Raw genomic sequence first — 23892 nt, forward strand, 5'->3', positions numbered from 1 at the left:
CATAATCCATGCTAGCTGTCTTCACAAATGGTTGCTGCTTGCCAGAGCAGATGACTCAGCACAAGCCATCACCAGGAGAGAAACAGCACAGAGCTCACTCCTTGCTGACTGGGGGCCAAAAGCACCATTCTCATATGTGAGAAGCAGCACATTTATCCATTGTGTTACACTGAATTGAGAATGTGAGAAGATGCTCCCAAGCAAAGGCAAACTGTCGAGTGGAAACCAGAAAAAGACTCAGCTGGGGGGAAAAAGTTAAGGACATCAACAGCCACATTGCAGGTAATATAGTAGTGCATTGTGGCCCCTGGGAAAGGTTGGTTAAGGATAGATTAAACAGTGTGTCTGAATCTGAGCTCCTAGCCTTCTTGCTAAATCCTGTTCCTTCTGCAATGTCTCCTTCTCAAGTGATGGCAACTCCATCCTTCTATTCTCTCAGGTCAAAAACCGAAGAGTCATTCTGGACTCTTCCTTTGCTCGGTAGCCCACCTCCAGTCCATAATCTACTTCTCACAATCTCCACTGTAGTCACTCTGGTCGCAGCTACCTTCATCTCTCATCCAAATTATTGCAAAGTCTCAAATATGATCTCCCTGCTTCCACATTACCCCTTGCCCCCCTGACAATCTAGTCTCAATACTACAGCCAGAGTGATTCTCATAAAAGAAAATCACACCATGTCATTCTTCTGCTCAAAACCCTCTGGTGATTTCCATTTCATTCAGGACAGAAGCCAGAGTCCTCTCAACAGCCTCATGATCTGTGCCCCTGCTCCCTGCTGCTTCCTCTCCCACCTCATACCCCACCACTTTCCCCCTCACTCATCCAGCTCCACTGGTCTGCTTGCCAGTCCTTGAACACAGGAGACACATTCCAGCCTTAGGAACTTTGCAACAGTTGTTTCCTCTTGCAGTGGTTGTATCTGCCTCCCCCAGATATCCACGTGGCTAATGCCTCCTCCAACTATTTCTTCAAATATCACCTTCTCAATGAGACTGACTCTGGCCCTATTTTTTTTTTTTTTAAACATGTTTATTGGAGTATAATTACTTTACAATGGTGTGTCAGTTTCTGCTGTATAACAAAGTGAATCAGCTATACATATACATATATCCCCATATCCCTTCCTTCTTGCGTCTCCCTCCCACCCTCCATATCCCACCCCCCCATCCCACCCCTCTAGGTGGTCACAAAGCACCAAGCAAATCTCCCTGTGCTATGTGGCTGCTTCCCACTAGCTATCTATTTTACATTTGGTAGTGTATATATGTCCATGCCACTCTCTCACTTCGTCCCAGCTCACCCTTCCACCTCCCCGTGTCCTCAAGTCCATTCTCTACGTCTGCGTCTTTATCCCTGTCCTGCCCCTAGGTTCTTCAGAACCTTTTTTTTTTTTTTTTAGGTTCCATGTATATGTGTTAGCATATCATATTTATTTTTTTCTTTCTGACTGACTTCACTCTGTATGACAGACTCTGGGTCCATCCACCTCACTGCAAATAACTCAATTTCATTTCTTTTTATGGCTGAGTAATATTCCATTGTATATATGTGCCACATCTTCTTTATCCATTCATCTTTCGATGGACACTTAGGTTGCTTCCATGTCCTGGCTATTGTAAATAGAGCTGCAATGAACATTGTTAATTATGGTTTTCTCAAGGTATATGCCCACTGGTGGGATTGCTGGATTGTATGGTAGTTCTATTTGTAGTTTTTTAAGGAACCTCCATACTGTTCTCCATAGCGGCTGTATCAATTTACATTCCCACCGACAGTGCAAGAGGGTTCCCTTTTCTCCACACCCTCTCCAGCATTTACTGTTTGTAGATTTTTTTGATGATGGCCTTTCTGACTGGTGTGAGATGATATCTCATTGTGGTTTTGATTTGCATTTCTCTAATGATTAGTGATGTTGAGCATCCTTTCATGTGTTTGTTGGCAACCTGTATATCTTCTTTGGAGAAATGTCTATTTAGGTCTTCTGCCCATTTTTGGATTGGGTTGTTTGTTTTTTTGATATTGAGCTGCATGAGCCGCTTGTAAATTTTGGAGATTAATCCTTTGTCAGTTGCTTCATTTGCAAATATTTTCTCCCATTCTGAGGGTTGTCTTTTGGTCTTGTTTATGATTTCCTTGGCTGTGCAAAAGCTTTTAAGTTTCATTAGGTCCCATTTGTTTATTTTTGTTTTTATTTCCATTTCTCTAGGAGGTGGGTCAAAAAGGATCTTGCTGTGATTTATGTCATAGAGTACTCTGCCTATGTTTTCCTCTAAGAGTTTTATAGTGTCTGGTCTGTCCCTATTTTAAATTGAAACTCATCCCCCACATATATTTCTGATTCCCTTCACTTGACTTTATTTTTTTTTCCCTTATGGCTTTTAACAACTAACATACCATTTAATTTAGTTATTCATTATGTTTACTGTCTATCTCCTCCTGTGATCATTCATCTTATATGTCAACTTGCCCGGGCCATGGGATGCCCAGATATTTGGTCAAACATTATTCTGGGTGTTTCTGTGAGCATGTTTTTGGATGAGATTAACGTTTAAATCAGTAGACTGGATAAAGCACCCTCATGTGTGTGGGCCCCATCCGATGGGTTGAAGGCCTGAATAGAACAAAAAAGCTGACCCTCCCCTGAGTAAGGGAGAATTCCTCCTGCCTGACTGCCTTCAAACTGGGACATCAGCTTTTTCCTGCCTTTGGACTCAAACTGAACATCAGTTTTCTGGGTCTCAAGCCTGCTGGCTTTCAGGTGGGAAAGCTTAAACTATCAGTTTTCCCGGGTCTCCAGCTTGCTGCCTCAGTCTGCAAATCTTGGGGACTTGTCAGCCCCCATAATCACATGAGCCAATTCCTTATAAAACTATATATGTAGTCACATCCTGTTGGTGCTGTTTCTATGGAAAACCCTGACTACTACACTCCCCACCATACTTGGACAAAAGAGGGTGGGGACCTAGGAGTCATTATGTTGTTTACTGCTGTGAATTGCCTGTATTGTTTACTGCTCTACTCCACCTCTTTTGACCAGCCGTGGCGCATAGATGGCACTCAGTATATATTTGTTGAATAAATGAAGAAACAAGTGGACCAACAGGTAGCAATCTTTAGATATATCTTTAGAGATATGGTGACACAGTCATCTCCATTTTATTACATAGTCAAGAGCTATAGGCTTTATATCTAATAACTGAGCCAAAGATCGAAGAACGGTCTTCCTGCACGTGCCTCATAGAAAGGAATTCTGGATGTACGTCACGTTTTTTGCTAGCTTCACACATGCTGTTAGCCATGCTTTCCCTTTGGGGTCAATGTGATAAACCAAGCACAGCAACCTACTAGCACTGATCAGACTTTGAGTGCATGTGATCTATGGTATAAGGGAGCCTTACATCAGGAAAAGCTGTGGGATGCTTCTGGACTTGGAAGCAGTCAGAATCCCTCTTGGGTAGTAAAGAAGCATCCCATGGCCGTGGGGCAGCACAAAGAGAAAAGATAGCTCAAGACTTGAAGACTAAAGACAAATAAATGTCATTAGCCATCAGTTTGCTCTGCAGAAGGAATACTGTGATTGAGTGGCATTGTTTCTAAATGGTCTGCCTTTCCAAGCACAAGGTTAGATGTGTGCAAGGAGAAAGAGAAAACAGAGAAGATAAGGACAAAGGAGATTCTACCTGCCAGTGGTGATTAGGAGTGCGGGCAGGGCTGGCCAAAAAAAGACTGACTGTGAGACACCAACAGAAGATAAAACCTCAGTGCAGAGGGGGAGGGTTGTGCCAGCCATCCTCTCAGAGATGATTATAGCTCCTGAAAACAGCCGCTCCGCGCGCGCGCGCGCGCGTGTGTGTGTGTGTGTGTGTTGGAAATGAGAGAGAAGAGACTTCTTTGCCTCCATTGAATGCCCTTGAAAGTGTTTCCATGGTAATGAGCAAGGATAACTGGAGAGGAAGAGGAAAAATGAACACACGTTAAGCAGCCCGGCAGACCCCTGTGACTCCCTGAAGCCACTTCACAGGCTTCTGCTGGCAACCTTTCCCAGAGTCTGTTCCACAGAAAACCAGTGGGGGGGTGGGAGGGAGGTGTGAATCAAAGGTTCTGCGGGCAAAAAAACTTGAGAGACATCAGGGTAAACAAGATATATGGACTTGGGTAGTAACTCCTTTAGTATTCTGAGGTGGATCATGAGTTGCCAGAGGGAGATGCCATATGCAGAATTCCTTCAAACTCCATGGATCAGGAAGACGGTTTGTGTTGAGCTGTTCACCGAACCAGGGCCGGGGCTCTGTTGGATGCACTGTGGGAAGCACGGCTCTTGAGAACAGCGAACGGTAGAATCTGAAAAAGGTTGTGGTAACCGTAAAAGAGAAAGCTCCTTTCTTATTAAGGACGATTGGAACTCTGTATCAGTAGCTTGGTACAATAATGGCAAATCCACCCCATGGGATGTCTTAAGACTTACAGAGCAGTTGTTGACATTTTTAGCACCTTCTGAGGTTGAACTGGAAACTGTAGGATTACATCATCTCAGCAATATTCTGCATAAATGAATCCCGAAGAGAAGATCTGGCCATCCCTCTACCATGGGCCACATATCTAGGGGAAAGACAGTGACCCAGTAAATGCAGTTGACTGCACAGGGATCCTTCAAGTGATGACTTTGGTAGTTTAAACTGAGATTTATCGTTACAAAGTGGACAGAACTGGGGAAAACCAATCAACATGGTGAATGGCATACAGTTAATACTCCGACGTTGGTAGACAAAAATTTATAGCACTTCGGGGAGGGGGAGAGATAAATTAGGAGTTTGGGATTAACAGATATAAACTACTATATATAAACTAGGTAAACAACAAGTTCTTGCTCTATACCACAGGGAACTATATTCAATATCTTGTAATAACATAATGGACAAGAATATGAAAAATAATATATGTATAATGAATCACTGCTGTACACCAGGAACCAACACAACATTGTAAATCAACTGTACTTCAATTTTTAAAAACTTACAGCAGTTCAGATTTTTTTCTATCTCAGAGAACTAATTTCTGATCACAGTATATTGTTTTAGATTTTATAAAGCTGGTAAATTTGAATGGTTTTGGCAATTCTCTCCAACTTTAGAAATTGTTAGTGAAGTCCCTGTACGATTAAGTAAAGCACAGTGAGATCTACTGTTCAGCTTTAATGTTCAGAATCCCATAAAGTAAAATTGTGGGTGATTATAAAATTTATCACTGTCAGAAGCCAGATAGTACCTACCCAGAGAGAGGGAAAGTTGATGTCTTTTCAGCTGGGTCCATAAAATAAGCTGAAACAATGACAAAGTACAAGATGAGATTCTTCTCAACCATCCAATCTATTCTCTTATGCTTACTGTGGGTAACCAGGTTAAGTTTTTGATTTTCAACTTAATTTTCCCTTCTGGTTTCTCTCTGCCATGATTTCGTATGTCTTTATTTGTCATTGCCCGTTATTGACCCACTGCTTCCTTCCCGGATCTCAAATAATGTAGCTAATGCCAAGTCCCTGCCATGAACCTAGCATTTTCTAGGAACCCATTTTGTCAAGTCCAGTCATACAAGAGAGAGACACTAGAGCTTTGTATGTGTCCCACGTACAGTCGTTAGCCAACACATGAATGAATGGAAAAGATGTATGTTCTCTGATTGGACTATTATCTTCCTGTACTATCAATGAAATTCTCTTCCTAACAGAACAACTATAATGAAAACTATAACTCTCATTCTGAGGAACAGTTAATGTTGTTTGTTCGTTTCTATCGTCTTCTGACCCCTGTTGTTGCAGTAAGATTCAGGAGATGAGATATTGTAAGGATACAAACTATTTGGGTTACTGTGTATACATTTAGATAGCCATTGAACATACCTACCATTCTGAGACAAGTCAAACACTGAGAGCTTAGAGAAAATTGTGGCCCACGTATCACATCAGCAGAACTGTGTTCTTGTTCTGATGAATAAATTGTAGGTTTTAGAGCGAGGGCTTCCCCAGATACTGCGCACAAAAACTAAAAATGATGACAGGTGGGGCTCACACTTGTGAACAGTGGCAAAGACTGAAAACAGGAAGTGGGAACTGACAAAGAAGTGTCCATTGTTCATTGGGTCAGTGGCCCCAAAATCCTAAATAAGGCTTTGCATGATTCTGAGAGGTTTAAATATATTGATAAGCAACAGTGTAAATTGTTACCTGAATAGTTTTTTAAAAAATGACTTTGGAGAAGGCTGTTTAGCTGTTAGCTGGTTTGCTGAATCCTTTGGCAGAAAAGACTACACTAAAAATGCCCAATTTGCAACTGTTCTACCTTTATGAGAAAAATACAACAATTTGACATCAAGCTTCAGTGCTACCCCTGAGGTTCTATCTGAATAGTTCTGTGTCCCAGGCTCCAGACCTCTGCCTTTCCAGCTGTTTTTTTGGGCAAATGTCAGTAAAGGGATATCATAGGAATGATCCTGGGCCCCAATGCAATATTAAATTATGTTTCACGTATATGGGTGCTTGTCATTACTTTGTATGCTTTTCTGTTATGTCTGAAATAGTTTGTTTTTCAAATATTATTACTGGGAAAAAATGTGCTGACGAGTATAATGGTTGTTGATAGATTTGTATTAAAATTTTAAGTAGGAGTTTATGCATGTTGGAAGCTTCTCTCATAAGTATCAGGACAATGCAGTTCATTCTGGAAAGCAGTTCATTCCTTTTACTCTTTAAGAATGATTTTTTTTTAAGATTTATTTATTTTTGGATGCATTGGGTCTTCGTTGCTGAGTGTGGGCTTTCTCTAGCTGTGGTGAGTGGGGGCTACTCTTCGTTGCTGTGCGCGGGCTTCTCATTGCGGTGGCTTCTCTCTTTGGGGAGCACAGGCTCTAGGCATGCGGGCTTCAGTAGTCGTGGCTCGTGGGCTTCAGTAGTTGTGGCTCGCGGGCTCTAGAGCGCAGTCTCAGTAGTTGTGGCTTACGGGTTTAGTTGCTCCGCAGCATGTGGGATCCTCCCAGACCAGGGATCGAATCCATGTCCCCTGCATTGGCAGGCGGATTCTTAACCACTGTGCCACCAGGGAAGTCCCAAGAATGATTTTTTTAAATTGAAGTTTAGTTGATTTACATTATATTATTTTCAGTGTACAATATAGTGATTAGATATTTTTATAGATATTACATTTAAAGTTATTATAACATACTGGCTATATTCCCTGCACTGTACATTACATGCTTGTATCTTATTTATTTTATACCTAATAGTTTCTACCTCTTAATTCCCTTCCCCATCTTGCTCCTCCTCCCTTTCTCCCCTCTGGTAACCAGTTCTCTGTATCTATGAGTCTGTTTCTGTTTTGTTATATTCATTCATTTAAAAAATTTTTAGATTCCATATGTAAGTGAAAACATATAGTATTTGTATTTCTTTGTCTGAATTATTTCTTTAAGCATAATACCCTCCAGGTCCATCCATGTTGTTGCAAATGGCAGAATTTAATTCTTTAAGAATGATTTTTAAGGAATGAAAGCAAAAAAAGCCTTTGGGATTCTTGAGTGTATTTTTGTTTTGTTTGTTTGTTTGGCCGCACCATTCCGCATGCGGGATCTTAGTTCACTGACCAAGGATCGAACCCGTGACCCCTGCATTGGGAATGTGGGGTCTTAACCACTTGACTGCCCGGGAAGCCCCTTGAGTGTACTTTTAAGAGAGTTTAACAATCATAAAATAAGACATATATGTGGAATGTAAAGCCTTAAGAACATATAAAAATATTTTCTGAGGGATTTGTCATAATGCAATACAATGGCAGCTACCATAGCATCACGTACATTCATGGATCTCAGTTTTATTTATTTAGATTGATTTCTGTGACAGTTTTGCAAATGTTTTAAATTTTCAAGTTGTCTTAAATGTACAAATGTTTCTGAAAGTATTATCGTGAGGATATTCTGAAACCTCCAAAATGTTTCTGGACAGTGGAAAATTTTTATATTAGAGGAACAATGAAGGGAAATTAGTCTAGAGAAATATCTACAATTGCACCAAAGCAAGTTAATGAATTTAGCATTTCTGATTAAAAAAGTTTGCTTCTGACTTAAAATGATGAAAACAATTGCTTCATTTATTAGAATGTGCCCAAATGATATATTTTTAGAAGCAAACACTGTTCCTGATTTGGATAACCTTTGCCTGAAAAAAATGTTAACTATTCTTCTTCAGCTGAATAATTTATTCTGATAATTTCTGAACATGTTTTCCTGAAGCTACTTCCCTAATGCTGAGAAAGAGTCTTAATATTATTTGATATCTATAAATTTAATAGCACCTATATGAAATTTTTTTCTACCATTGAAGGTACAAAACTGGTTAGTATGTTTTAAAACTTTTCCCTTCATTACAAAAGAAATGCATATACATATTAGAAAATTTTAAATATATGGATAAGGCAATACAATTAAATAAAAACTTTGATGAGTATCTTTCCATATGTTTTCTGTGCTATATACTCATATGCACTCACATGGAATCAACTGGTAAAACTTTATACAAAAACAACTAAGCCAAAGTAATTGTCGTTGATATTTGGTAGTATGGTTGGCTAAGATGTACTGCTTGATATAAGCTTTCTTAGAATTTTTTAATGAAGGTGGGAGTCAAATATTAAAAAGTCCAATTTTTACTTTAATGCTATTAAGTTTTCCTGAGTTGTAACAGTAATGTCTTTGTAGTATTTGTATTTAAAACATCCTTTCTAAAAATGATAGAGTTTCAGAGAACTTGCTAATATACTGATGGGTTTTTATTTGTTTTTGTGCTTGCTTGTTTTAACTGAACTGCTTAAATTCAGCTCTTACGATTATTCCTTATGGTCTTAACAGCCATTATTTTTAAAGTTATTAGTTTTGAAGATATCTCTGATAATTACACCTACAAGAAAAAAATCACCATTTAGCAGTGTTTTTCTCTGTGTGGTGGAATTAAGGACGTTTATTGTTTACTTATGTTTTTCCATCTTTATTTTCCAATGTTTCACAAAGAGCATGTAATCAGAAAAAGAAATTATTTTAAAAGAAATAATAGCAGATTGATCCATTTTCTATCTGATGTAGAAACTACACAAGAACCATGGATTCCAGAAATAACAAGCTTATTTCAGTTTACTCAATGACACATCTTTGAGGTCAAACTCCCAGAATTCGTTCCATCCCCTTACAAAAAAGCATGAGTGGGAATTTGGTTTTCCTTTTTGGGTAAAGTTTCTACAGAGCTTGCTGATAAACTGAGATGAAGCTGATAATGGGTCTCAACTCTTCAACTTTAAAGCAGAAACTAGGGTCATAAAGACATGGAGTCCTGAAATACTCTCCAAAGTACAGTCCCATTAAGCTAAGATAGTGCTTGGAAACACTCGCTGAAACTTGCAATTTGCACATGCATCTTCTCCAGTTTGGCCATTTTGACCTTCTGTTAAAGCCACAGAAACCTGGGGGAGGGCAAGGGAGATTTTTCAGCTAACCTTCACATGAGTCTTAAAAAATGATTTTCTTTCAGGGAAAAGTCTCTCAGAATAAAAGAAACCTGAGTGATAAGTTAAAAAAAAAAATCTGCGTGAGACCTACGTTAAATTGGCCGATTTAAAGTCATTCCAAAGCACACTAGCTTTTAGCTGTGTCTGAAAAGCTACCACCAATGCACACCATTGAAAAAAACCCAGGATGCCTCTGAAATTTATCTCCCATCAGTGGAAAGCCCTTTTGTAGCGTTAATTGACATCAGTGCAATTCAACCTGTATTTATTGAGTATGCTTAATACATGCTTAATACTTAAACAAGTGGAAGTTCCTCTAACAGACGCCCACCGCCCCGCAATTCACTTTTCCTCTGATATCCCATACAATCAGCCTTGATGGAAATCACACCATAACTCGAATGTTCTCCATGGGTTTTTTTTTTTTTTTTTTTTTTTTGAGCCCTCTCTCTGTGTTTTTGATTGCAGCTGTGAAAGTTCAGGATGAGCTGGAGAATGTAAGCCTCCTTTAAAGTACACGAGAAATCTGTTGGCACGGAATAAAGCTGCACTGCTTAGTAGGGTGGTGAACATAGCCGTTGTACTTAGTCCTCTCAGCATTACTTTTTTTTTTTTAATGAGGACAATTCTTCACGCAATTGCCAAACTAAGGCAGAAGGAAACTTTCTCAATCTTTTTGGTGCTTTCATCAGATAACCGATATAAAATATCTTCCAGAATACTCTGTCTCCTCAGACTTCAGAGTTTGTTCTTGTGAAGTTAGAGATAAACAAAGATGGCCTTAATAAATCTATCTAACATTGTAAATATACAGTTTCTGGTTCTTTTTCCCCTTGGGGCAGTAGGCCAGATATCACTAACAATTCAGATATTCTGGCCTTTCTCAAAAGTGTCATTACCTCAAGAATATCATGGCTTAAAAAGAAATGAAATTGAGTTATTTGTAGTGAGGTGGAGGGACCTAGAGTCTCTCATACAGAATGAAGTACGTCAGAAAGAGAAAAACAAATACCATATGCTAACCATGTATATGAAATCTAAAAAAAAATGGTTCTGCTGAACCTAGGGGCAGGACAGGAATAAAGACGCAGATGTAGAGAATGGACTTGAGGACATGGAGAGGGGGGAAGGGGAAGCTGGGACAAAGTGAGAGAGTAGCATGGACATATATACACTACCAAATGTAAAATAGATAGCTAGTAGCATAGCACAGGGAGATCAGCTCGGTGCTTTGTGACCACCTAGAGGGGTGGGATTGGGAGGGAGGCGCAAGACGGAGGGGATATGAGGATATATGTATACCTATAGCTGACTCACTTTGTTATACAGCAGAAACTGACACAACATTGTAAAGCAATTATACTCCAATAAAGATGTAAAAAAAAGAAAAGAACATCATGGCTGAGCAAATCACTGGAGAAAATTAGGATGCTTTTTACTAGTGTTGCCATAATTAATACTCAGCTGCCTTCTGGGAAAACCTATATAACGCACCTTTGATTGGGTGTTGAATTTGGACTAAAAAGAATCCCTTGAAGAGGGAAGTGTTCCCCTTCTAAAGAGTGAAATTGCAGGGAGGGCATTTAAACCTGACTTTAGCAGTCATTCACCAAGAAAATGGAAGAGCTGTGTTTGGGTCAGGGACTGTTTAGAGGGGTTTTGTTTCTTTGTTGAGAGTTTGGGGGTGTTTGTTTGCTTTTCCTGTACTGTCATTACACCCTCATATTCGTTTGCCAATGTTGCCAGAACAAAGTACCACGGACTGGGTGGCTTAAACAACAGAAATGTATATTCTCACAATTCTGGAGATTGGTAGTCCGAGATCAAGGTGTCAGTAGGGTTGGTTGCTTCTGAAGCCCCTCTCCTTGGCTTGCAGACGGCTGTCTTCACCCTGTGTCCTCACATGGTCTTCCCTTGTGAGTGTGTGCACCCTCATCTCTTATAAGAACACCTGTCATGTTGGTTTAGGGTCCACCCTCATGACGTCATTTTAACTGAAGCACCTCTTTAAAGACCCTGCCTCCAAATACACTCACATTCTGAGGTCCTGGGGGTTAGGGCTTCAGTATTTGAATTTGGGAAGGACACATTCAGCCCATAACAACCCTGATTCAGGGTCTTCCTGTCACACCTATGAGACCTTTCCTTTGTAATGGCCAGAAGGGAAAGTGAGAAGGTGGAAGGGTATTCATGAATTTTCCACAAGACCTGGCTAGCTTCTGCAGCAACCTTTTTTTGTTTTTCACCTCCTTCAGTATGGAAGAATTTTGAAAGTCCACTAACTTTGTAGACATTATGCTAAGTGAAGTAAGTCAGAGAAAGACAAATACTGTATGATCTCACTTATATGTGGAATCTAGACAAACAAACAAAACCCCACCAAACTCAGAAAAAGAGAGATTTGTGGTTACCAGAACTGGGGGCTGGGGGGAAGGGGGAGTCAGAGGAAGCTGGTCATAAGGTATAAACTTTCAGTTACAGATAAGTACTAGGGATGTACTGTACAGCGTAACGACTATAGCTAACACTGCTATATGATATGTAGGAAGGTTGTTAAAAGAGTAGATCCCAAGAGTTCTCATCACAGGGGGAAACTCTTTTTCCTTTTCTTTTTATTGTATCTATCAGATGATGGATATTAATTAACTAAACCTATTGTAGTAATCATTTCACAGTATATGTAAATCAAACCATAATGCTGGTTTGATTTGCATATATTTATACCTTAAACTTATACAGTGATGTATGTCAATTATTTCTCAATAAAACAGGAAAAAAAAAAGTCCACTGAGAACTTTAAGAACGCTTTGCTTTCTTTCCCTGTATTTCTTTTTGTTTCTCCCAAACAAAAACATGCCTCTCCAGCTGCAGATCTCAGTTAGAAAATGTTTTTCCTGACTTTGCATGTCAGTGATAGGAAAGAGCTGGTCAGTGAACCTTGTCAATCAGAGATTTTTAAACTGGCAGATGTCTTTGAGGTCTCCTGCTATTTGTCGAGCACTCACAATGTACCTGCCTCCTTACCAAGCACGGACATGTTCTTCTCATTTACTCCTTCTAACAGCCATGAGAAGTGAGTGCCATTATCAACAGTATTTTGGAGATGTGATCACGGAATCATAGACAAGTTTGGCCACTTGTTTAAAGTTCTAGAGCTTAGTACACTGACTTGCAAGGACTTCAACCCAAGCAGTCTCATCCAGACCTGAGCCTTTACTCTCCCTTGCTGGGGAACTAAGATCCCACGTGCGGCACGGTGTGGCCAAAAAAAAAAAACACCCAGCCTTATACATGACATGCCCTCTGATATTTTCTATTCTATTTCAGTTACTTTTTTAAAATACTGAATGTGACCCACTTAGCTGAGTCTGTCAAAAACCTGAACTAGATGACCTAATTTAGACTCCCGTAACCCTAAAATCCTGTTAGCCTACGTGGATGTTTATTTGGAGCCTCTCTTATCTTAAATACACAGACTGCTTGTTTGAGGCAAATGAATGTTACGTATTACAGAGAACATCTTTTTTACCCCCAGTCTGAGCTAACTGAATAATAGTAATAATAGTAATCACTTCCGTTTATTGTGTCCATCCCATGTGCCAGAGGTTTAAGCCGTCACCTCTCCTGTAGCCTATAAGCTGTAAGTATTACTATCTCTGATTTACAGATGAGGAGACCAAGGCTTTGCTTAAGTAGTTTGCTCAAGGCCTCATAAAGTGTCAGAGCAAAGATTTGAACCAAGGTCATTATAATTCCAAAGCCTTTATACATTTCTTTTAGGGGAGGGCATACACAGGGTCAAGAAGGAGAAGTGAGGGCTGGAAGCTACTGCAGCTGAGCATTATTTCTTCCCTAATGGTTTGCTGTCCCTGGCAGAAACAACTGTCCTAAAGGATGTTAAACTACCATTGTAGCAACGATTAAAATCTGCACCTGGGAGCTTTTCCAATTCCCCCTGAAACCCAGGCCACCCCCAGACCAGTTAAATCAGAGTCTCTGGGGGTGGGGCCCAGGCCTGGTTTGTGTTTTTATGTTTTTATTTTTAATTTATTTATTGCTGCGTTGGGTCTTCGTTGCTGCACACGGGCTTTCTTTAATTGCGTCGAACGAGGGCTACTCTTTGTTGCGGTTTGTGGGCCTCTCATTGCGGTGGATTCTCTTGTTGCAGAGCATGGGCTCTAGGCACGCGGGCTTCAGTAGTTGTGGCACACAGGCTTAGCTGCTCTGCGGCATGTGGGATCTTCCCAGACCAGGGCTCGAGCCCATGTCCCCTGCATTAGCAGGCAGATTCTTAACCACTGTGCCAACAGGGAAGCCCCCAAGGCCTGTTTTTGAAAGCTTCCAGGTGATTTCAATGTGTAGCCCAAGTTGAGAACCTTGAAGTTCAGTTAACCTCTGAAGTCTTGGTTAAAGAAATTAAGGAGCTTTAAGGGGCTTTTCTATTTTAAAAGACTGTAAAATACTGCCAAAACCTCTTCAACTGCTTTTACAAAGCTGAAGTACAAACTGTTGCTGTTTCTTTGGAGGAAAAAAAAAAAAATCAGATAACTGTATCTGCTCTTCCAAACCAAAGAAAGTCAAGAATGCTATGGGGAGATGCTACAAGCACCAATCTCTGTGATACTTCATAACTCAGCTCACATAATTTTAGAAGTGTTTTTATGTGACTAGAAAAGTCAGTTGTTGAATCAATTAATCAGAAGTGAGAGGGGTGGGACTTCCCTGGTGGCAGTGGTTAAGAATCTGCCTGCCAATGCAGGGGACTTGGGTTCAAGCCCTGGTCTGGGAAGATCTCACATGCCGCGGAGCAACTAAGACCATGCGCCAGAACTACTGAGCCTGTGCTCATACTGAGCCCATGTGCCACAGCTGCTGAAGCCCATACACCTAGAGCCCATGCTCTGCAACAAGAAAAGCCACCACAATGAGAAGCCCATGCACCGCAACAAAGAGTAGCCCCTGCTCACCGCAACTAGAGAAAGCCCGCACACAGCAACTAAGGCCCAATGCAGCCAAAAATAAATAAATAAATAAATAAAAATTAAAAAAAAAAAGAAGTGAGAGGGGTGAGTAGCCATCAGCCAAGTTGTCTGAGGATGATGCTGAAAACCAAACCAGACTAAGGTGACTATAAATATTATAAGCTGTTACATTTTCTTGCAGAGAGCCTCAGTGAAAGATTTCCACTTTATGGATTAGTAACTAAGGTAAAAACCAAGGAGCCTTCCTCACATCATTTTCCCACAGGAATAGGAAGATATCCTTTTACTGACTTCTACCTATCCCGATTTTAGACATGTGTTATTCTAGGCTGTGACCTGTGCATTCCATTAGAAAATATAACTTGATCTACACTCAGTTTCACTGTGTTCCACGCAGCGGTCTCCAAAACAGGGACTGTATCCTACTGCTGCATTTTTCCCATGTCTCAGGAAACAGCGTTAATAATGTAAGAAATCGCAATCTTCATACTTCAGAAAATGAAAACACAGTATGACCATAAGAAAAAAGTCTGCTGGATTCTGAAAGCCCGACAAATGACAGGTGCTGAGTAGGCCTGCTTAGGCCAGCATGGGTGGAGGTGCTGTGCCTCCGTTCTGTCCTCAGTAACAGTGCTCAATGTTTGCTTCCAGAACGATGTGGCTGCACTTCTGAAACCAATATCGGAAAAGATTCAGGAGATCCAAACTTTCAGAGAGAGAAACCGGGGGAGTAAAATGTTTAATCATCTCTCAGCCGTCAGCGAAAGCATCCCTGCCCTTGGGTGGATAGCTGTGGTGAGTCTGGCTGGTATGTTGCCCCTGTACCTCGTCAGGTTTGTGGAGTGTTTGGGAGAACTCATGGCTGCCTTCAGGCTTCTCCATCCTCCGCCTGTTACACGAAAGGAAGATTCCCTTCGGGCTGAATACATCAGCTCTTTCTTACCCTTTTGAAGTTCAGGGCTTTGTGTTCTGAGATGTGGAAAGTGCTTCACTGATTTTACAGAGCAAGATTTGCCTCCAACTTTGAAGTGAACATCTGCATTGCTTCTCTTCTTCTTTAAGGCATTTTCTTTCTTATCCTATTATTTTTTTTCTTTCTATGCTTTGGTGATGGTCCTGTTCTCTCAGTCCCCCAAACCCGGTCCTTATGTCAAGGAGATGAATGATGCTGCCACCTTTTACACTAACAGGGTCTTAAAGGACTACAAACACAGGTACGTACCTTCTTTTATTGACCAGATTTTCAATTGATTGATTGTTAGACATTTGTCCCCAAGCTTAATGTAGTTCATTACTGATTCCTTTCAAAGTCTAGTTTACTACAAACATTAAGGAAAAATCCCATCTTTGCAGGTAAAGCAAAGTGGAAAGTGAAATCAATGATCCAGATAATATGTGTGTTTTAGAAAGTCTGCCTCAGTTCTCTAGTAATGAATAAACTCTCCCCATGTGAATGCATGTCACTCTGTTATGTATCCCCACGATAATGAGAGAGATCTGTGATGGTTTGTGATGGACCAGCCCTAAATGGACAAACCTTTTACATTGATCAAATTAGAATTGGTGAGAGTTCCCTGGTGGCACAGTGGTTAGGAGTCCACCTGCCAGTGCAGGGGACATGGGTTCGATCCCTGGTCTGGGAAGATCCCACATGCCACAGATCAACTAAGCCCAAACATCACAACTACTGAAGCCCACGTGCCCTAGAGCCCGTGCTGTGCAACAAGAGAAGCCACTGTAATGAGAAGCCCATGCACAGCAAAGAAGAGTAGCCCCTGCTCTCCGCAACTAGAGAAAGCCCACGTGCAGCAACGAAGACCCAACGCAGCCAAAAATAAATAAAATTTAAAAAAAATAGAATTGGTGTGTGAGGAGAGAAAATAAACGGGGCTTAGGAAATGAAGTATAAATGAGGAACAGAGATGAGACAATAAACCAGGCCAATGAGAAGGAAACCAGAGATTGCGTTAAGGTGAAATACAGTTGGGTGGACAAGAGAGACGTCTGTAAGAACAGCCACCATTCAAAGTACTATTGAAAGTACAGATGAGACTGAACCAACAGGTTTTGCCTGGAGAGCCAGCTTAAAAGGACATTGCATTCTCCAGCACAAATAATAGATCCTAGAGAGCTGCAAACTGGGGCTAGAATTGGAAATGGGACTAAATGGGGAGAGGCCAGAGCTGAATAGACAGGAAGATATCTCTGAACAGCTGAAGGGGTGTCATGAAATCCCTCACCTCTGATGATGTCATGGCCTGCCTTGTCAACAGCTGGCAAGATGTGATGTGGCTGATGCGTCATCATGCAGGAAAGGAATGAAGTGAAAATAAGAGCAACAAAGTTCCGCCCCCTGGGCACTGAGCTCAGAGTGAATCCCCCTCTGAGCCCGTAGGTGACGGGAGTAGAAATGATCATCAGTCAGCAAATGCAGGGGTTCCTGCATTTCACTCACAGACCCATACTGTCCAGATGAAAGGAAACTTGAGGACCTGAATAGTCTGGGTAATTGCTTCAATTCACTTCTTTCTATTACTAACATAGATCTAAAAATATGAGCCAGAAGAACAGGTTTTAAGTAGGAAAAGAAGAAAACAACATTATAAGACAAATTTTGTATGGAATATAGAAAAATTGCACAGAATGTGTAAATAAATACCTCCTGTAGTCCCAGGTCATTGACCAATGTTACATATTCAAAACTTGTATAACTATTTCTTTTATAGGTTATTTTTGGTTTTAATAAACATTGAGTAGATACAGAAGAATATTTATAAATATATGTAAGATATAAAAATTATAATACAAAAACTACCCATACATCCACCAATCATTTTAAGAAATATGTACCAATACTTTCTTTTTTTTTACTAGAAAATAACAGTCACTCTCAGCAGTCCCACTCCTAGGTGTATTTCCAAAAGAAATGAAAACATGTCCACACAAATGCTTGTACATGAATGTTCATAGCAGCATTATTTATAGTAACCAAAATGTGCTACTGATGAATAGACAAATGAAGTGTATTTGTCCATCAACTGATGAATAGACAAATAAACTGTATATCCATACAACGGTATATTATTCAGCCATTTAAAGAAATGAAATATACAAGTAGCAGTATGGATGAGCCTTGAAAACATTATGCTGAGTGAAAGAAGTCAGACACAAACAAACACATATTGTGTGATTCCATTTATATGAAATTCCAGAAGAGGCGAATCCATAGAGGCAGAAAGTAGGTTAGCAGCTGTCTAGGGCTGGGGAAGTTGGGTGGAAATGTGGAGTAACTGCTAATGGGTGTAGGATTTCTTTTGGGGGTGATGAAAATGTTCTAAAACCACTGTGTTAATGACTGCACAATTTGAACTAAACTATTGAATTGTACACCTTAAATGGATGAATTGCCTGGGATGTGAATTATATCCCAATAGAGCAATTATACTAAACAAAATAAGACAAAATCCAGCCACAGTGTTCCCATCCCCTCATAGAGTTTAGTCATTCTATGTTAGCAAAACAGGTCTTAGAGCTTTTAGGAAGCGCAGCTCTCGAGACAGACTTCCGCCCACCTCTTTTCCTCCTGAGGTCTCTCCCACCCTAAGGAAACTTTGGTTAAATTACTGATATTCAGTAACAGACTCCCTGCACCCAGAGAACTGTGTTTGAGGCAATTGTGCCCAATGATATAACTCCAAATGTTGCCACTTTGTGTTGGAGACTATAGAACTGTGCAGTATGAATGAGAAGAGGCAAAATGGGCATAGAGGGAACCTACCTCAACATAATAAAGGCCATATATGACAAACCCACAGCAAACATCATACTCAATGGTGAAAAACTGAAAGCATTTCCACTAAGATCAGGAACAAGACAAGGATGTCCACTCTTGCCACTCTTATTCAGCATAGTTTTGAAAGTCTTAGCCATGGCAGTCAGGGAAAAAAAAGAAATAAAAGAAATACAAATTGGAAAAGAAGAAGTAAAACTGTCACTGTAGTCAAAAAAAACAAACAATTCAATTTAAAAATGGGCAGAACACCTAAATAGACATTTCACCAAAGAAGACATACAGATGGCCAAGAGGCACATGAAAAGATGCTCAACATCACTAATTATTAGAGAAATTCAAATCAAGCCTACAATGAGGTATCACTTCACACCAGTCAGAATGGCCATTATCAAAAAATCTAGAAGGGATAAATGCTAGAAAGGGTGTGGTGAAAGGAGAACCCTCCTGTACTGTTGGTGGGAATGTAAATTGATACAACCACTATGGAGAACAGTATAGAGGTTCCTTAAAAAACTAAAACTAGAACTACCAATAGTGAGATGGATGGACCCAGAGTCTGTCATACAGAGTGAAGTAAGTCAGAAAGAGAAAAACAAAACACTGTATGCTGGCATGTATATGTGGAATCAAAAAAAAAATGGTACTGATGAACCTAGTGGCAGGGCAGGAATAAAAACATAGTCATAGAGAATGGACTTGAGGACACGGTGGGGGAGGGGGAAGCTGGGGCGAAGTGAGAGTAGCATGGACATATATACACTACCAAATGTAAAATAGCTAGTGGGAAGCAGAAGCATAGCACAGGGAGATCAGCTCGGTGCTTTGCCATGACCTAGAGGGTTGGGTTAGGGAGGGTGGGAGGGAGACGCAAGAGGGAGGGGATATGGGGATATATGTATGCACATGGCTGATTCACTTTGTTGTACAACAGAAACTAACACAGAATTGTGAAGCAATTATACTCCAATAAAGATCTATTTAAAATTTTTTTTAAAATAATGAAATGCAAGACAATCTGCTCTGCTCACATAAAAATAGCAGTTCAGGAAAGAACAAGCTTAAGTTGCAAAAATATGTCAGCATGAACAGCCCATGACGACTTCGACATCATAAAAGCCCTCTTTACCTAGTCTTTTCTCGGAATATACAGAGGTGCCTATTAAGACACCTAAGTCTCTGCCGTTTTGCGTATCACCCTTGGAGGCCATTTTTGTTTTTATCTCAGTTCATCAGCTCCTGTTCTCCTCCCAGTCCCTACTTGAGTGTATCTTGGGCCCATGGGTGTGAGTGATTCTCCCCAGGTGGTAGTATAGCCAAGAGGGTTAGGGGTTCCCCTTTTTTGTACATATACAAAGAGAGTATAGTATTTGCTCCTCAATGTCAGCTATTAAGTAGAAAATGTACTTCTGACAGCATCAAGGACAGTTCACTTAAACTTAATGGACCACCTGAAGAGTGTGTAATATGCTGGGGAAATGCAGCCACGGGTGTGGATTTATTCACCTCACTTCCACAAGTAGCCAGACCAGTCCCAAGTCACCGGTGAGCTTCCAGGATCGATAACCCAAAGCAAACCCAATACTCCACAACCAGTCACTCAACACCCATTTATAGGTACACCGAAGCCAGCTGTGTCTTCCTTCTGTGTGAGCTCAGTGAGGGCTGTGGGGTGTTGCAGACTCATTGATGAGGCATTGCCAGTGAGGCAGGCTCATTGCTGCCTACCTGACAGACAGGGCCATGGATGGAGGAGGTGAAAGGCAGGCTTCCTTGTGGTTTACACAGAAGGGCTGTGGCCAGTGGACTCTGCATCTGTGCAACCTTTTCGACTGGCTTGGCTGGTTGCTTGGCTCTTTTTCAATAAATGAATAGAGCAGGTTAATTATTTTGACTTTCTAGAGGTAAGACCTCTCTGAGTCGTAATCATTAAGAGTCACATGTCCTTCCCATAGCTTCTTACAGGGGAAGTGGAACTGAGGCTGGGTTTGCAGCTCTGGAGGTATAGTTGAGTCCTTCTCAATTTTTTGTCTCTTAGAAACTGACTTCAGGTTAAAAGGTACCATATTGTTATGCCTTATTACAAGTTTTGCTAGAACTTTCTTCAAGTTAAAATCATACTGTAATAGTTAAAAGAAAAATGAATTTGCCTATGCAGGTTTGGACTTTATCCTTTGTTAAACTTTTTAATAGAAGTGTACTCGACGTGCAGCCTGCTTTTTCTAGAATGCCTACAGACGTGTGTTGTATGTACATACACCTGTACATATGCACATGTATGTATTAAATGACCATATATATAAATATATGGGTTTGGGTTTTGATTGTAAAAGTGAGAAAGTGACAATGAAATATTTCATAGATTTGATCATTATAGTCAGTAAATCTAAAGATGTAGAGCAAAATCACACTCATGTTTTTCCTCTTTGAGGGGCAGATAATTACGACCTCAGTTCCCCATTTCCCTTTTCTTAAATGGCATGACTTAATACAATGGGATTCTAAACATGCTCGTGGTACTCAGAGCTTTTCAAGGAAAACAAAATATGTCCAGAGACAAGTCATTACTGACAAGAGCTTGAATAATAGAGATTTCCTTCCGTGATTGTCTTCAGATTAATGGCCCAGGTTTGTGATTAAATTTTTGTTAACTGAGACTTCATCATTTTCTCATTTACCACTACTTTATTCAAAGTAGGAAAAAATGTGTGAGTGGAAATAATCCAAAGGAAATGCAACTATTTTTGCCTACCTATAAATTTAATATTTCTAACAGTTCTCCCAATCCTGTATATTAATCCAGCTTTAAAAGTTGGATTAACATTTTACCACTTCTTGGTTCAGTAAAATTGGAATAAAAATACCAGTCATGCCCTGCCTCACTTGCATTTGTCATTATGAGTATCAAATTGAAGTAATTTAAGTGACTGTCCCTTTAGAAGTATTGAGTGTTACCCATTTGTAGGAAGTCATTTTTCTTACTATAGCAACTTTCCATATCAGCCCAGAATTCTCCAATTTGGTTATACTTTCAACCGAATAATTCCACAAATTATTAGAAAACAAACCAAAGGACGTTTTTTCTTTTCTGTACCATTCTCCTGCCTGAAAGTGCATTGTTTTTCATTTTGCATCAGAAGCAGTACGGAGAGAAATGGTCTCCCCTCCATGTTCATCTCCCCGTGAGAGATGACATGAGGATGAACTGACTAAGTTTGGTGGATGCTCTCTCCGTGGGCCTCTCCACTCCGCACTGGAGCTCAGGGCACTCAGCTCCTCTCAGGGGAGACCAGGACCACCATCCTTTCAAGGTTCTTTTCAGAATCAGTCCACACTGACTGGTCTAGAAAGACAGTTGTTCCAGGGTCATCTGGAGCCTTAGTTACTGGATTGCCATGTGCTCCCCAATGTCTTTAAATAGATCCTAAATCCACTCTCTTCCACTCTCTTTTATGACAAAGTGATTTACGCCATGTGGATTGGGTAAAGTCGTATTTGAACATATGGAGTGAGCTTCAAGCATACATCAAGGAACACCACACTGCAGGCCTTACTTGGAGCAAAACAGTAAGTACCCAGCCCTCTTCCACCTGAGTAACAAAAGGTCATAAAACTATTCATTCTTGGTAGCCTGGCAATTTTAGAATTTACCTCAAGGAAAGCATAAGATAAAATATACATGCAGAAGCTGCTTATCAAAATGCCATTGTCATAGGAAAGTCTGGAAACTACCTATATGACACAGAAAAAGAAAATGGTTGAGTTGTCAGAAGAACCCAGTGAAATACTCTGGGGTCATTACGATACCACATATGGTGGTTACATGGGAAATGATTTACCAGTCAATGTTAAGTGATAAAGTAGAATGCAAAAGTTATGAGCACTAAGACGGCATATGTATTAAGAAACTGTGTGAGTAAAATCGAAGGAAACAAGAAGATTTGAAAATAGTTATAATTTTAAGAAGATAGAATTATGAATAGAATGTTTTTTAAATGTTTTAAATTTCCCTTTTGGCATTTTAAAATTTACTAAGTAATATGTTTCAATACTTCGGTAATCCTAGTGCTTTGAATGGTATCCTAGTCCTAGGATAAAATCCCAGCTGTGTCTGTTCCGACTTGAATTCCCACATGAGATTCTAATCTGACTTTTGCCTTCCTCTTCACCTTGTCTCTCCTGTCTTCCCCGTCTCACTGGCCCAGCACTACCAAACAACTTGTGGAATTCTGAACACATGCAGTGCTTAGAATGAACCAAATCAAAATGTCATTGTTTCAAAATTTGCAAGTCTCATGTTGTTTAACCTTTATTGTGATGTCCTGAACATATATCATGCTGTATGACCTGAGTTCCCTGGGGAACCCTCTTCCCCAAGACTCAGTTTCAACATCATCTCTTTAAGAAACTTCCATTGAGTGCAGTTCCCTGATGGTCCACTGGTTAGGACTTGGTGCTTTCACTGCCGTTTGGGTTCAATCCCTGGTCAGGGAACTAAGATCCTGCAAGCTACACAGCTTGCCCCCCCCCAAAAAAAAGAAACTTCCATTGAGTGCAGTTCCCTGATGGTCCACTGGTTAGGACTTGGTGCTTTCACTGCCGTTTGGGTTCAATCCCTGGTCAGGGAACTAAGATCCTGCAAGCTACACAGCTTGCCCCCCCCAAAAAAAAGAAACTTCCATTGATCTCCCTTGGTGCCCCATCTGGTTTGATGGCTCTCCTCTATGCCTCCTTCATATCTTCAGTATACCTCAGTCATATCCCTTTACATATAGAATTGTAATTTTTTGTGTGTTTATGGAGCTCTCCCACTGGATTGGAAACTCATCTCTGTCTCCAGCCCCTCGCATAGTGCCTGGCATGGAGTAAGTACTCAGTAAACAGTTTGAACTAAATCGTGAATTAGGGTACTCTTAGGATCGTCCCTGCTCTTTAAAATCTCTGCACTTGCTATAAAAAGGCTTCCTGTGGAAACTTCAGTCCATTAGAAATGAATGTTACCTTTCAGTTGTCACAGTGGATGGTCTAACCAGAGTAAATGTTGAGAAGATGAAGTGGCATATTTGTGAACTCAGTTTAAAGGTAGAACCCTCACTCTCCCCACAGTCATAACCAGCAGCTAACCTTCACGCAGAACGTTGCTTTCAGTAGCATGGGCTTTATACCAAGGCAGAGTTTGTGGTTTTTCAAAGCAGTGTAGGACTTCTACACTTGTTCCCCAACACTTGTGGTACAAATGTTAACACTGACCACTAAAGACTGATGCTTCTTTTTATTTTCTACTTTGCCTGTTTTCTCCATAAGAAATGCAAGATACAGTAAGTTGATTATTTTTCTTCTGCCCACAACATTATGATTCTGTAAAGAGAGTTCATAAACATTTGAAGGGTTTTAATATAGAAGGGTATGTGTGGAGGTAGGTGGGTCTTTGTGTAGACTAATTGGAATTATTTTTCATACATTTCAAATGAGATGCTGTTTTGTTATAGATCAATTTGTCATAAAGGGGAATTGTCACACGTTTGCCATGGAGATAGGACATCATGACAAAACAGAAAACTAAACATCAAGAGTC

General features: G+C 40.4%; 1 protein-coding gene across 4 annotated transcripts in view; it reads left to right on the top strand.

The window, feature by feature from the left end:
• The window catches only part of CAP2 (cyclase associated actin cytoskeleton regulatory protein 2), a 127554-nt gene that overhangs the window by 75751 nt on the left and 27911 nt on the right, over positions 1–23892 (top strand). For 2 of the 4 annotated variants that reach the window (XM_024763892.1, XM_024763883.1), the window contains 3 exons: positions 15179–15322; positions 15656–15741; positions 21779–21884. The exons of 1 other annotated variant lie outside the window; for it this stretch is intronic. In XM_024763892.1, coding sequence (XP_024619660.1) covers positions 15179–15322; positions 15656–15741; positions 21779–21884 — 336 coding nt within the window. The remainder of the gene's footprint in view (positions 1–15178; positions 15323–15655; positions 15742–21778; positions 21885–23892) is intronic. One more of the 4 variants, XM_024763899.1, reaches the window with a different exon arrangement.

Source organism: Neophocaena asiaeorientalis, unplaced genomic scaffold (genome assembly GCF_003031525.2).
Source record: "Neophocaena asiaeorientalis asiaeorientalis breed wild unplaced genomic scaffold, Neophocaena_asiaeorientalis_V1.1 scaffold427, whole genome shotgun sequence".
NCBI lineage: Eukaryota > Metazoa > Chordata > Mammalia > Artiodactyla > Phocoenidae > Neophocaena > Neophocaena asiaeorientalis.